General features: G+C 42.6%; 1 protein-coding gene across 1 annotated transcript in view; it reads left to right on the top strand.

Moving 5' to 3' along the window:
• Positions 1-15,119, top strand: part of ZFYVE1 (zinc finger FYVE-type containing 1) — a 29,859-nt gene extending 14,740 nt beyond the window's left edge. Inside the window, exons 4-13 of the mRNA XM_049825371.1 lie at positions 1,061-1,565; positions 3,491-3,705; positions 5,828-5,934; positions 6,894-7,002; positions 7,570-7,667; positions 7,773-7,890; positions 8,263-8,433; positions 9,209-9,389; positions 9,886-9,999; positions 11,074-15,119. Coding sequence (XP_049681328.1) covers positions 1,061-1,565; positions 3,491-3,705; positions 5,828-5,934; positions 6,894-7,002; positions 7,570-7,667; positions 7,773-7,890; positions 8,263-8,433; positions 9,209-9,389; positions 9,886-9,999; positions 11,074-11,306 — 1,851 coding nt within the window. The 3' untranslated portion in view covers positions 11,307-15,119. The remainder of the gene's footprint in view (positions 1-1,060; positions 1,566-3,490; positions 3,706-5,827; positions 5,935-6,893; positions 7,003-7,569; positions 7,668-7,772; positions 7,891-8,262; positions 8,434-9,208; positions 9,390-9,885; positions 10,000-11,073) is intronic.
• The last annotated feature ends 63 nt before the right edge of the window (positions 15,120-15,182 follow it).

Here is a 15,182-nt window from a genome sequence, read left to right as displayed (position 1 = left end):
CTCAAAAAGTTCCCCTGTCATGTTCTTCCCTGTCATGTAACACGTGGATAAAACCTGTTAGAAGAAAAAGTGAGTGCTAAACCATAGCCAGAAGCATGAAACCTTTAAAAGCCAAAGCCATATTCTGCAACAAAAACAAGGCAGGGTCTTATACAGAACCCTAACCTGTTTCATTGCTTGTTCATCTGTTTCCTGCTGCTTTAGTATCTGAACAGAAAAAGCCCTATTCTCTAACCTAAATAGCATGATGCTTGTCACTTAATCTATGTGAAGCCAAAGACAAGTTACCTGATGAAGGCTGTCTACTCTCATTTGGTTTTGTGTTCGTGTGTGTTGTGTTTTGTTTTTTTTTAAATGAAAGCACAATACAATAAATTATGAAATGGGTAATTGTGGCACTTCTATAAAAGCCAGTCTGATGTGCTTTGACCATCTGATTCCAGTGCACAACTTTGCATCCTTCTTTTCTGCCCCTCCCTTCAGATGAAAGATCTGTCAGCTAGAGAGCAGTGAGAGCAGGACAGGCTGTGTCTGAGAGCCCCTGGCTGTGGATAGGTGCAGCACAGCTGCATGGAGGAGCTTTTTCTCCCGAAACAGGTGCTCAGCCTCTGTGGATGAGGCAATTTAAGGTGACAAGAGCACTCCCCTGTTTTGCACCTGAATTTGGATGCTTGCCAGAAGACCAATGCACTGGGAGAGTCTGCCATGCTCCAAAGAGTGCTTCTGGCAGACTTGGAAGTACAATTGTGCTCCCTTCTTCAGAGTGCCTCAGGGAATGGGGTGAGGTATAAGAGGTTTCACTAGACCGGTAATCACAGTGAGGCATCACTTCCAACACAGCTACATGATGGAACAGCCTAAATCCCATTGATGCGTACGTGTTGCAAAACTGCTTTCTAATATTTTGCTTTGGACTTTTTAGTGCTTCAGAAACTTATGATGAAATCTGAACAGGAAATAATCACTCTTGTTAATCTTATGAATACTGAAACCAGGTGTGTTTTCAGTGTTGTCTACTCCAATTGCATAGTTGTAATATTTTTCTCTTTTTTTTTGGAAGGTAAGGAATGAAGAAGACTTTATTAAGAAACTGGACTGCAGTCCTGACCAGCATCTAAAGGTAGTGTCCATCTTTGGGAACACGGGGGATGGCAAGTCTCATACCCTTAACCACACTTTCTTCTATGGCCGGGAAGTCTTCAAGACGTCTCCAGCCCAAGAGTCTTGCACAGTTGGAGTCTGGGCAGCCTATGACCCTGTCCGCAAAGTGGTGGTAATTGATACAGAGGGCCTCCTGGGGGCTACTGTGAACCTGAGCCAGAGAACACGGCTGCTGCTGAAGGTCCTGGCCATCTCTGACCTTGTCATCTACCGTACTCGTGCTGACAGGCTCCACAATGATCTCTTCAAATTCCTTGGTGATGCCTCGGAGGCTTATTTAAAACATTTCACCAAGGAGCTAAAAGCTACCACAGCCCGCTGTGGCCTAGATGTTCCTCTGTCAACTTTGGGTCCAGGTGTCATCATCTTTCACGAGACTGTGTACACCAAGCTACTGGGCTCTGGTGAGTAGGCAGTAAGAAACTGAATTACAATGTGCTAAATGCTATCTATAAATTATCAGGTTGCATTGAATATCAGTGTTCTTTACTACCATGTAAAAGATGTGGTTCGGGTTTTGCTGTCACTTGTTCCAGTCTGAGAGCCAGGCTATAGCAGAGCATTCCCTGATGGCAATCTGACTACCCCAGATCAGCTAGAATAATCCTCTTAGCCAGCTGGACATCAGCACTGACTAGTTATCATGGGAGTTCTGCCAGCCATAGGAGGGGTCATTGTACAAATCATGAGCATGGGTGATATGGTAGATGAAGGTGAAAACTGAGACACCCTGAACTTTTGGCAGATATATGGAATATCCTGTTGCAAAAAAACTGAAATAAAACTCTATGTAGAAACTAGGATGAGCAAGAATAATGAAATCGGTGAACTTCAATACTTACAGTACCCTCACTTTACTTTTTTAAATTCTGTGGACCAACATTGTTCTGAGGCTGATGTGAGGTTGGGACTGAGGTTGTGGCACAGAGCTGATGGTTTGACACCACTTTTCTCTGCAAGTATCTGATATGGCCAAAGTAGCAGGCCTGGCACACTATTACTCCCATCGCTTTCAGTGTTCTTCACCAGTACTTTTAACTTAGCTTGTGTCATACTGGATTATCCATATCTAAATTGTGTATTTTATTTGTATGTCTGAGTGAAATGCACTGTCCTATGGAAGTCACTGCATGTTTTGGTTTTGACTGTACAGCGATCTAAATTTCTTCTCCTGGCCCCATTTTTTACATGTTTCAAAAGGCATGATGAAACCTTCATTCATTCTGTCCATTTCTGATGCTTTGATGAGCAAGAGCCCTAATGAATTGGCCTGTAGCAGCCGACGCTCAGTCCTGCTGTCTGTCAACATCTGGGAGTCTTCTGCTGTGTACTACCACAGCAGCTCCCTGCTTGCCCACGTTCTCATTTTGGTTTTTCTGACCAGTGAGGTCTTGAGCTAGTAGAACTTGGCATTCTTTCTGGTTATTATTAGAGTGACTTCTTAATTACTTTTAACCTACCTGTCAAGGTGGTTCCTTTTCTTGCATACCAATTTGCTGATGAGCAATGCAGAGTTTCATATAGTTGTTGAAATTTGCTGTTTCAGCAGGTTAATTTAGTGACCCATAATGATAGTTGCACCTGTTTGCAAAGATAGGGTAGTAAAATTATATTTTTATTATCACTTCTGATCATGGTAACGATAGGAAAGAAACCTCCTAGCACATGGATTTGCAGTAAGCTGTAAGCATCTACCTTGATGGATAATTGAGATAAGAGTGTTTTATGTAGTTTCAGTGCAGGGAAGAAGGGGCCTGCCTTATTCTGAAATCTGCAGCAGGTACTTGGAAGCAGGCAGAAGAATCTGGTCGGCTTTATAGAGTGTGACCTGATGTGGCCAGTTCTGAAGTGGTTCACCATGTACAAAGGGTTGATAGAAGCTCGATCTTCCCTGTCTGCAGGGTTGGCATGGAGAATTAGCAGCCCATGTAAGGTTCATGTCTTCCACTTGTCAGGTGCTAGGATTAGCTATACTAAGTTATGGTCTGGTGAGAAGAGTTAACAAGTGTACTGACATGGAGTTTCCTTATATTATGTCATAAATTGCTTCTTATTCTGGATATCTGTGTTTCCAAACCTAGATGTTTCTGGTTTTACCTGTGGAACTTGGCCTTAGAATCTAAAGCTCTGTATCAAAAAACAGAGACTGCTTTTGGAAACATTTTGTTTCTTTTCTTTCTTGTAAAATATAATGACAACTGCATTCCAGATGTATTAGAAGGTTTAATTAGGAAAACTCGCACAGTGTTGCATATGAAAGCACTGTGCAATTTAAATATTATTTAAAACAATCAGTTGTTTATATACTTGCTGATACTCTTATATATAGATCATCCTTCTGAAGTTCCTGAGAAGCTCATTCAGGATCGGTTTCGGAAGCTAAGCTGTTTTCCTGAGGCTTTCAGCTCAATCCACTACAAGGGAACAAGGACGTACAATCCTCCAACAGATTTCTCTGGACTTAGGCGAGCTGTGGAGCAGCAGCTGGAGAACAATACCACTCGGTCACCTAGACAGCCTGGGGTTATCTACAAAGCACTAAAAGTAAGTGGAGAAGAGTTCGTCACTATCTCTATTAGTATCGCTGTTGCTAGTAACTGCCAGTTGCAGCTAATAAAGATAGAGCACGTGAACCAGTGACGCAGACTTGCAGATGTCTGGAGATAAAGCAAGTTTGTCCATGAAGATGATGATTTTTCTGTAACAGCCAGGTAGGCTGGGTAGTTTTTTTACTTTAAAACAAATATACACCTTAGCAAAGACCCTGAAAGTTCAAGCAAAGTTGAAGAGCAAACCAGAGCAAAATAAAAAAACTGAGATGGGAAGAAACTGACTGGGAAAGAAAAAAAACAACTGATGTTGTGAGTGACAAGCACTTAATGACAGTGATTTACAAAGAGGAGTCCTAGGAGGAGTTATTGGTGAAATTTCTAAGGATGGCTTCAGCTCAAGGGGAGGGAATGCAGGAGACTTGGAGGGAGTTAATGGTTGGCAAAACCTAGCAGTGAGTGTAGTGTAACCCAAGGGCTAGGAGGCAAAAAGGAGGAAGAAGATGTGTTGGTGGCTAGGAAACAAAATGGGATCAACCCAAATGATGCATCATTTGAGAGGTGCAGCATCAGATCAGAAGGCTGATGAAAAAGAATAGGAGAGCGCAGCTGGTGATTCTCTTGGAAGGTTCACCTTGCTAGGATGTCAGAGGGATTTTCGGGTCTTCACACTTGCAGTCTGTCCTACAGGTTTCCATACGTTTGCACATTGCTACCACTAGCTGATTAGCATCATGTGCTCTTTGGGCCAATGAAAATAACTGTCATCGGGGAGGGACGGACTAAGCTGGGGTATATCTGCAGAAGAAGGTAGTGTTAGCAGTCTTTTCTGATGTTAGTCACAGCTGTTGGAATAGATAATTCTAGCTGCTCTGTATTTGGGGTAGGTGAAGCACAGAGGGAGTTATCAGCATGGCATGTAGACAGTTCCTTGCATTACGGAGCAGGCAGGCAGCAAGGGGAAAACAGCTGGAGTGGTTAATTCCAGTTTAATTTCTAGGATTTTCATGGAAGTAATCCAGTTTCAGATATAGCTGCTAGTATACTTAAATTCATGTCCAGTAAAGTGGTTGCTGTGTTCAGATCACTACTGACTACAAATTAACTTTTTTTGCTTCACTTCTTGAGGACACAAGGCTTGCTAGAGATCTATGTCCACTTCCTAACTTTTGAATCCATTGGCCAGTATCAGCCAAGTTTGAAAGAGATTTTAAAGCTAATTTCCTTGAAATTCTGTGAAATCCGATGTCTACGTAGAGATATTATCTAAGAGAAACTGTGGTGAGAGATACGCGCATGTCTGTGTGTATGTGCAGTCAACCCTTGTTAGACAGCAGAGGTGCTCCACCCCCCACTCCCTGGGAGGGGAGAGGGAGGAAGAGAAAGAAAGGCAGCCCCTATACTAACCTCAGCTGTAGGAAGAGTTTCAGTTAGACCTTCTGCCTTCAGAGATCTCCACGAAGAAAAACCCTAACCATCTGCTTTGTTCCAATGCTTGCTTTTTTTTTTTTTTTAACATAACACCAAAAAGAACTGAAAACGTTAAGTGTGCCAAGGCTAAGGACTGACTTAATCTGAGAACAGATGCTCCCAGGAAAGGGAACAAATCCCTTTGTCTCAGTCTTGCAGTTTCACCAGAGAAGAGCAGTTGTTCAAGGGGCCAGAGGAAAGCTCAGGGCTGCATTTTCTGAGGGGCAAAGAATGTGTCCTCATGTGCTGTAAGAAATGACTCTCTGAGTTTCCTTGTGGAGGTTTCCAGAATGCAAGGCCCTTTTAGAAAGCACCCTGCTATTTTGGGCATGGATTGTATGCACAGAGGTGGATGCAATCCTCTGCCACCCATTTCTGCTATAAAAGTTGAAGTAGGGGCAGGAAGAGAGGAGAGAAGTATCTTATAAGCATTCAGGTCACTTCCATACAAGTGCAAGATTGTCTTCTTGCTTGGTTTCTAATCCTTGTCTTGGTTTCCAGGTTAGTAAGACATTATTTGGTAGCTGTGTACTCTCTCTCTGCCTATCCCTCCAGTAGAGGAACCCAGGCTTTTGCTTGCAAAAGCTTTCATAAAATGTCTGCACTGCTCTCAGTCCCTTATCAGTTCATTATTTTCTGTTTGACAGGCTCTAAGTGACCGGTTCAGTGGGGAGATCCCCGATGACCAGATGGCTCACAGCTCTTTCTTTCCAGATGAATATTTCACATGCTCCTCTGTGTGCCTCAGCTGCGGGTAAGTAGATGACCAATGCACCCTCTTCCTTCTAGAAGACAGTGCAGCCCTGGTCTGCAGCCATTGAATGTGAAGTTTCTGAGACATCTTGAGACCTGACATCACCCATCATTAGCTAGTATTTCCAGGCAGAATTCGCTTGAAATTCAACTCATATGTGAATTGGACGGCTGTTATGGCTGGGTGCGTGGTCTTTGCCTATTCTGTTTTTCTGTGTGGCTACAAACCTGTTCTGCCCATATCTTTCCCCCAGTGCACACAGGGCAGGGAGAAAGGAGTGTCTAAAGAAATCACCTGAAATTTCCTGTGATGGCTTTTCATGCCATTTTTATTATCTAAACAGTATAAACAATCCTAAAGCACACATCATGGGCTTGGGCTGTGTTCGGTGACTAGATCTAAGTGGAGCCCCAGGTTTGATTAGAGCTTGGCTTGCAATTCTCTGGGAAGAGCCCAAAGATTGAGCCTGGAAGGGCAGTAGCTGGCAGTCAGTGCTCTGAGCCTGTGAGGTACTATAGCAGCATGATGTTATGGCTGACTATGCTTCTGGAAACACTTTCTCTCTTATATGATGTAGTGCTATGTTCCTGCTCTTTTATGCTCATTAAAAGAATTTCTAGCAGCTCCTTGCAAAGGCTGCAGTGTTAACTCTGTCCTGGTCAATTTCCAAACCTGGTTAGTTCTTCCTAAAATTCTTTGTGAAATTTAGATTGACTACAGTGATCATTTCCCACATTGAACTGTTGTGTGGTACTGCTTTGTACTGTGAAACAGTTGCTACACCTCCTTCCAAAGAGCCTGCATTTGAATGATAAATGATGTCATTGCTGTATGTACAGTTGTGAAAATGATTTGGAGTTATGCCTATACAAATGCAAGATAGTAACATAAATGAACTCTTGGTGACATCTGTCCCGTATCTAACAACATCAGCTCATGGTTTGCTTTTGCATACTCAGGTGTGGCTGTAAGAAGAGCATGAACCATGCAAAGGAAGGAGTCCCTCATGAATCCAAAAGTCGATGCAGATATTCTCACCAGTATGATAACAGAGTCTACACTTGCAAGGTGAGTAGTGACACAAAGACAAGGTCTGAAGAATGGAGAAGGAAAGGATGGCCCAATAAATGAGGAATATCACAGGCATGTGCCTTTTTTCTTGCACTTTTTTCATTTAGAGGTGCTCGTGGTCTTGACAAGAAAAAGTGATCCCCATTGAACTTGTATTTTTGCTTGGAGAGGTCATCATCTCTGCATGCTATGTGTCATTTGCTAGCTAAATTGTGAACCTAGCTGCTCTCAACCTGGGTGATGTTGACCTTCTACATACTTGATGTGGTTACTCTTTTTATTTGCTTCTGTCCATTCCTTGGTATTAGCCAATTTTTCTGAAGGATGTGTGCAGGAGACAGGAAAATTTTCAGCTACCATCATGGTTTTTATTGTAGAAATATTTCCCTGATGTCATTATTGATAGTGGGTTTGGTTTTGTTTTTAAACCAGTTTTGATGAGTGCTCTCCTTTGCTGTGGAGACCACTGTATGCCAATTATATGCTCCATGTGGCCAAACAGCTGCAAGACCTAGAGTCTGGGATTCCCAAGAATGCAGTTTTAATTGAGCCTTTGTGTTATAGGCCTGTTACGAACGAGGGATGGAGGTCAGTGTGGTGCCAAAAACCTCTGCTTCCACTGATTCCCCTTGGCTGGGCCTTGCCAAGTATGCCTGGTCAGGGTGAGTGCTGCAGCTAAGATCTTTCTGCTCTCTGTTGCCTCTACACTGCCTGGTGCACTGGACTTCCAGTATCTCACTGAGGTAACTCATCTTCCTCTTCTGCAGATATGTGATTGAGTGCCCCAACTGTGGGGTGGTGTACCGCAGCCGACAGTACTGGTTTGGCAACCAAGATCCTGTGAACACTGTAGTGAGGACAGAAATTGAGCACGTCTGGCCAGGGGTAAGTCTGCTTGCTGGATAGTCTTCGTGTATGTATGCAGCCACGCGCATTTTTATGTTGGATCTTTGGGACGTTGATGGAGAAAATGAATTGGTTTTCATTACAGCTGGTCCCTGACTCTGCTGTTTAAAAGAACTTTTGCAAGGGCCTTCAGCCATCTTTTGGCTATCTTGAAATGGCTAAGTTGCCAGTTTATGAACATTTCATGTGAATGATACACCATTAAAACCTTCCCCTGTGTTTCAAAGCAGGGCTGGTGAATTTTTTCTCCTGCTTGCCCTTCAGTTTAACAGGAGCAGTGGGTTGCAGAGTCCTCTGCATCTAAAAAAATGAGGTTTCCCTGTTTTTAAATGAATATCCATTTCATTCCAGACTGATGGATTTCTGAAAGACAACAACAATGCAGCCCAGCGTTTGTTGGATGGGATGAATTTCATGGCCCAATCAGTATCTGAACTTAGCCTGGGACCCACAAAAGCTGTGACCTCCTGGTTGACAGACCAGATTGCCCCAGCTTACTGGAGGCCCAACTCTCAGATCCTGGTAAATAGCAGCTGCTGTTGAGAAAAGCTTTGCATAGCTAAAAACCCTTTTCATCACCCTTTAAGTAATACAGTATTTTGCAGATTCCAAATGCTTCTTGTTTTATTGCAGCAAGCCCTTCTACAATTTTGAGAAAACTGAAATGCTTTCAGCTCCTCCCATTCTTGACTTAGCCTGAGAAAGTATGAACAGAGACTCTGCCCAGCCCTGCTAAAGAGACTGTTTCTCCCTACTTCTTGTGAGCTCCTCTCCCAGTAGTATCACAGAAAATCCTGTCTTGCATGAACTTGCTCTTCAAAGCAAAGAATCAACATCTTAAATCTGGCTACTGCAGTTGATAGTACTATTTTTATAGGTGCAGAGATTAAACTCTGGCTTCACACCAGATGCAAAAAGCTGGCCCCAACAATTCAACTGGGAAAGGATTTCCTCTGTCTTGTGGGAAACAGATACTTCTTCAATGAAAACTGCCTTCTGAATTTTTACCCCCACAAAGATCAAATACCCACCATTCAGCCCTGCATGATGTGGCCTGTAATTATTTGTGATTGTGAATGAAGGCATCATAGCAATCTATTGGCTTAACCACTGTACATCTACTTGTCTGAATCACTTCCTTAGGGTAAAGTTATGGGGCTGGTAGCACCCAAGCCTTGGGTGTAACTGTATTTTTCACAATTTCTGTCTGAGCCTTGCCATCCTGGGATTCTGCTCTCTATTTTTCTACTAAGGAAGATCAAACTAACAGCTTTTCTTTCTATGTTGTTCTGATTAGAGTTGTAATAAGTGCAACACGCCTTTTAAAGATAACGACACTAAACATCACTGCCGGGCCTGTGGAGAGGGCTTCTGTGATGGCTGTTCTTCCAAGACCCGTCCAGTGCCTGAGCGAGGCTGGGGACCAGCACCAGTGCGTGTGTGTGACAACTGCTATGACAACAGGGGCATCCAGTTAGGTAATTTTGAGTTGATTGTGACAGAATTATCCCTGGGCAATAGTTAGTCTGAAGTCTTTGTCCCTGGCTTCTGGATCACCACCATTTCCATTGGGTGTAGACAGTGTTGCTCAAACAGGGTTTTGGCACAGAGATTTTAGAGAAGCTCTAGAGCTTGATGTCTTTTGGCAGGAAGAAGACCCTTGCAATGAGCTACCAGATTTCTGACTCCCTGACAAAATTATTTTCTAATTGGATCTTTACTTTATTTTTCTGGCACTTGCTGATGGTGTGCAGCTAGCATCAGAGCAGGGATGCTGCTGTATTTTGTCCATTATTGCTGAAAGTGAAGACTCTGCAATCCAAGATTGGGGATGTTGGAGATAAAGGCGGAGGAGAGGGTCCAAGCTGCCTTTTGGGTTTGCTGCTGGTTTTTGCTAAATTTGTAAATTAACTGAAACTTGGCAGAAATTGTGCTAGACTTAAGTGTTGAGTCCTTTACTCTTGTGTCATGCAGATGTGGCTGAGCTGCCTTCAGATGAGGAAGGGGGGACACTTATTGCCAGGAAGGTGGGGGAAGCTGTGCAGAACACTCTTGGAGCAGTGGTGACAGCCATGGACATTCCCTTAGGTGAGCTCTGTTCTTTTCGGATGGATTTTTTTTGTCTAGAGGCATTTTGGTTTTCACAGAGCAGAGCTCCTGATTAAACTTCAAGAGTTTGTGTGACAGGCTGGCACCTCCACTATGATACCACTGTTGGTTGACAGTTCTACAGCCCCCTGCACCTCTCTTGCTTGATGTTTCCTCTTGGTTTTCAGCACATTGTTTCTGCAGTTCATATGTTCTCTTTTCTCCCTGTTGTGCATATCTGTGTGCACCAAGCTGTGTTTAATTCATGCTTCCCTGATGCATCACTGCAGTGACCTGCCAGCTGGAGTTCCCTAAAGACTGGCCAATTAGGAAGCATCTTACCAGGTTTGGTTTTCTTCCAGAGATGCCGAGTGCCTTTTAAGTGTGTTCATGGATACTGCTGGCACTTGGTACTTCTGCAAGGGAGGGCTGAGAATCTGAAGCTGTCCAGGTTGGTAATGATGGGAAAGTAATCAGTACTGTGATCTTTAATGGTGAGCTTAGTACAGTGAACATTTGCTGCTCTTTCATGCGCTGGGTAGCAGTTCAGGTATGTCAGCAAACACTTTGCATTTGAATCTTCTGTTGTTGGACCTGACTTCCTACTCATTGCACAGATCATCGTTCCACTGCTTTGCCTACAGCATGTCCTGCCATCACCCTTGTGGGAGTTTGTTGTCCAACTCGGTGAAAGGCAGAATAAATTCCTTTCTCAGTTCAAACAGTACATGTGTTTCTGAATGTTTGGTTTGGTGACTGTGTTTTTATGGCCACAGCTGAAACTGAAGGTAGGGAAAAGCAAGTGTCTCAAGCTCTGGAAGAGTCTGAGTAAGGAAAAATGCCACCATTTAAGGAGAAACAGTCTATCTCTTTGAAGTGGGAGAATGGCAGAATGGCCTAAATGGCTACCCATTGCACTGAAGTATTCTGTCAGTAGGTGGTCTTCCTCTTAATGGCAGTGGTATGGCTTGTGGTGTGTGAGTACTTCCACTGGAGTACATTCTTGACATGCTCATGTTCACAGATTATTTTCTTCTCCCTCTTTCTCATCCCCCTGCCTCACTTCCTCCATAGGTCTGGTAAAAGATGCTGCCCGACCTGCATACTGGGTACCAGACCATGAAATCCTGCACTGCCACAACTGCCGGAAGGAGTTCAGTATCAAACTCTCCAAACATCACTGTCGGGCCTGTGGCCAGGGATTCTGTGATGAATGCTCACATGACCGCAGAGCGGTTCCCTCTCGTGGATGGGATCACCCAGTCCGAGTTTGCTTTAACTGCAATAAAAAGCCTGGTGACCTTTAACCCCAGGCTCTTCTCCAGATCTTTGCAATTCCTTATGTTCTCAGGGTTACAAATGAAAATACCTGGTCTCCCTTTCACCTCTTAACCTGTTGCAGCCAGAGTGCATGTTTCCAGTTTCTGGCTTCCTCTCGTGTTACATCCATCTTGGAACACTGGGAATGAGCTTACGTTCAGCCTCTAGGTTTTAATTTCAAATTAACTGGGGAAGGGAGGGAGCTCCCTTGTAAATGAGCAAACCAAAATCCAGTGTATTTTATTCCAATTAAAAAAAAATAAATATATATCTATATATCTATCTATGTATAATTTAGTATATTAAGAATACGGTTGGCTAATGAAGCTTTGAGTATTCCTAGTTCAAATGATGGATGGTCATGTTCCTTACTATAGTAGATCAGACTTATGGCCTTCTGATTCTTCTTTTGGAATGTCTTGCTGATCATGGTGTCCTGTGAGGAAGATTTGGACTCTGTGCTGCCAGGAAATCTCCAGTGTTGATGCATGAATTACACCTGATAATTCAACCAGCCCTACATCTGGAGGTGCTGTACTTCTGGCCATGGAAGATTAAACCCAGATTCATTAGCAAGTTTGTTTGAACTGTGATATGACCAGTGGTCTTGCAGTGCAAGAGGTATCAAGTTGAAATAGACCCCTTGGTAGAGACCAGTAGAGCTCTGAAAGGTGAAGCAAATCATACGGCACAAGGCAAAGCATTCTGATTTTGCCATTTCAGCTTCAATATCAGATCAAAGAGGTAGCAGGGTCTCGCTCTCCCTGACAATGTTCTCATGTACTCAGGTTTTCTTCAAGTTTCTCTGCCAGCTTGTTGCAGTTAAAAGTTTTGTCCAGAGCAGAACAAGAGAACAAGTTATGTAGGCAATTCTGAAATACGAAGCTTGAGTTGTTTGGGTTGTGATGACTTATCTTTTCCTCCACTTCTTAAGTGATCCTGGAGTCTCTGGAGCCTCTGTGTTCTCAGACATGGTTGCATAGAAACTGCACAGATTTGACTTATCTTTTTTTCTAATAATACGAACTTACAAATTCACCTGGAAAATGGGAACCTTTCTTCTTTGCTCCTAGCAACTGGCACTCACCGGACTTCATACTTTTATTAAAGTACTGCAATGAATTCACTGATTTTATTATCAAAAGCACCACTTAACCTAACTAATACTGTCTTGTACTGTGGATTTGTGGTTCCAGTTATAAGAAGTAAGAGACCATTGTGGATTAAACTGCCTAAAAGTCTCCCTTCTTGGCTTACATAGACAAGAATTCTTCCACCACATGAGAGCTGTCTCCTCTTGGAGTAGCTGGAGTTTGATGCAATGTCCTGGAACTGTGGTATTTTTTCCCCAGCTTATTAAATGTGCTCTTGTGTAGATGAGTGCCCAACATCCTGTTTTAGGACTGTATTATTAAATTAACTGCTATAAAAGACTTTATCTTCTGAACAAGTGTACTGACTTTTTCCTTGTAACAAGCGGTTCTCACTTTGTTTCTAAAAGAACATACTCACAAAGTGATTGCCCCTTCGCAACTACATCGAGCCTACATGCGGAAGTAGACTTAGAAGACGTTCCAGGACACCTTCAGTACTGGCCGAGTTTACTGGGGACTGTCTAATGTTTTCATAAGCAAAGTCTGCCATACACTGACAGTTGCCCAAGGGAGGGCACGAGTAGGTAGAAACCCTTTCTTAAAAGACATTCTGCACATCCAGCATAATTCTGTGCTTCAAAGTATTTTTATTTTTTTAATGGGTAAGCAATGTGTTCTTGGTTTGTAGGCTGTGCCCTGTGTGCGGTTTATGCATGTAGCTTTACTACCATGTTAATGCACAAAGAGAAAGCAGCCATGACATTCCTTGTTATAAAATCTTTGGCATCTGTTTCAACAACTTGTCTGATTTTTTCTTTATTTTTTTCCTTGTCACAGCCAGAATTACTACTCAGTCAAAGAGGAAAATATTGTCTAAACATTTTTAGTATATATGAGATCTTAGTAACTTAGCAACCTGTCAATATCCAGAGTCCATTCTTGATTGATTATCCTGGAGCTGAATCTTTTATACTGTTGCTCAACAATGCAAAATCTTAACATGGTGCTTAAACTGCAGCAGGCTTGGTGTTACTCTTTCTGGACAATGTTGAGAGGATTATTTGGGTTCTTTGTTTTCCAAAATGAAAAAAGATCTGTAAGGTTTAAGTTCACTGCTGTTTCTGTACACAAGAGCTTTTATTTTTTCTGATAGTATTGGGTGCTGTGAGTATGCAGAGTATTGAATATGGTTATTAAATTGTTTAGCTACTTAAAGGGGATAGATGCATATTTTAGCAGAGCCCAGTTCTATTTGGTATTAACACATTAGGTTTCAATAAAAAAAAGGTGTCTAAACAACGTCTGTGGACAGAAAGCTCTACAGGAAACGTAAATGAAGGAAATAGAAATCCTGGGAAAAAAAATCACTAAAGCAAGTAACATGGGAGCATCTTGTGCTTGGGGTGGGACTGTTGGCCTGAAGACAGGGGTTAATCCTAGCAGTAGAAACCTGTGAGAGTTTTATTCCTAAACTCTCAGGAGGGCTACTTCACGTTCAGAGGTATGGTAGCATGTAACCAGAGTGAGTCTTTGCAGAACCTGTCAGCAGTTCACAGCAACCTTGCTGGAGCTCTGCAAAAGCCCAAACGGTGAGCACTACGTAATGGCAGTATGAGACAGGTCTGATACTCCAAGGTAACTCCTATGTGAAAAAGTCTTGTTTATTTACAAGGGCAGGGATAGGAGGGGTCTGTTATCCAGGAAATTTCCAGAAGATCACTATGTGTGTTTTACTGAAAACAAATTAATTAATTACCATGAAATTGCAGTTGGTCGAGATGATAGTGTGTCCTTTGGATCAACTGAAGTTCACTGTAATAGTAATATTTCAGTAGTTAAAATCAATGCAGTGTCTTTGTAAGATAATGAATTTAATTGGTCTGAGACGTGGCATGATAAAAGCATGTTCTGAGTTACAGAATTAAGTTGACTGATGTAAAGCTCTTGCCAAAAAATGATGTCAGACTGATTATTGGCAGATCAAGTAGCCTCTGCACCTCTTCTGATTAGGAAATGATATGAAAAACATCAAGTAAAATAAGAATCATATGAATTAACTGATGTGCAAAGATATGCCCCAGTGAAAAACTATTTCCTCGCCCAAAGCACCACAGAATGAGCCTAGATTTGTAGAGGAAAGAACGTCTGATATGATTGCTCTATTCTGATGGATTTATTTCCATTGTGGGTACCTATGCCAATTCAGCATAAAGATTCATCTTTAAGTAGGGGATGTGGGTTTTCCTCTCCTTCTGAGAAGCAGATATATGTAAGCTTCATATAGATGTGCACGCTTTTAGTTACAATCCCTACCCAAAACCTTTAGGCCAAACTTGGCTTAAATGCATACCAGGTGCATGCTGCACCTGAGACTTGCAGCTAGGGTATTAGATGGCAGAACAGCATGGCTGCAACACGTAGCTATTGTCAGGGTAGCAGCAGGCTGTAACGTGTAGCTACTTGAACAAGCAAAACAGCTTTGTCTTTCACTTCCCTGCCCCCCCATTGATTTTCCTGCTCATTCATCCTGCACAGTTCCTCACAGGTGAAGTTCTGCTCACTGAAGTTTGCCAAGGTATCCTGTATGTTCCTGACTGTGTCACCTGTGAATTGGCCATTTGGTTGTGTTCTGGAAAATGACAAGCCTTGCTAGCTTTTGATGTCAACAAGAGTTTATTTGTTGAAATAAACACCATCATTATGTTAGATCTGCCTTGCATTTATGTGAGGTGTCTGTCTGCTCTGGCTGTGCTGAGACAATCACAAATG

Source organism: Accipiter gentilis, chromosome 22 (genome assembly GCF_929443795.1).
Source record: "Accipiter gentilis chromosome 22, bAccGen1.1, whole genome shotgun sequence".
Taxonomy (NCBI): Eukaryota; Metazoa; Chordata; class Aves; order Accipitriformes; family Accipitridae; genus Astur; species Astur gentilis.
The sequence above is the reverse complement of the archived record's forward strand: the minus strand, read 5'-3'. Positions and strand labels throughout refer to the sequence as shown.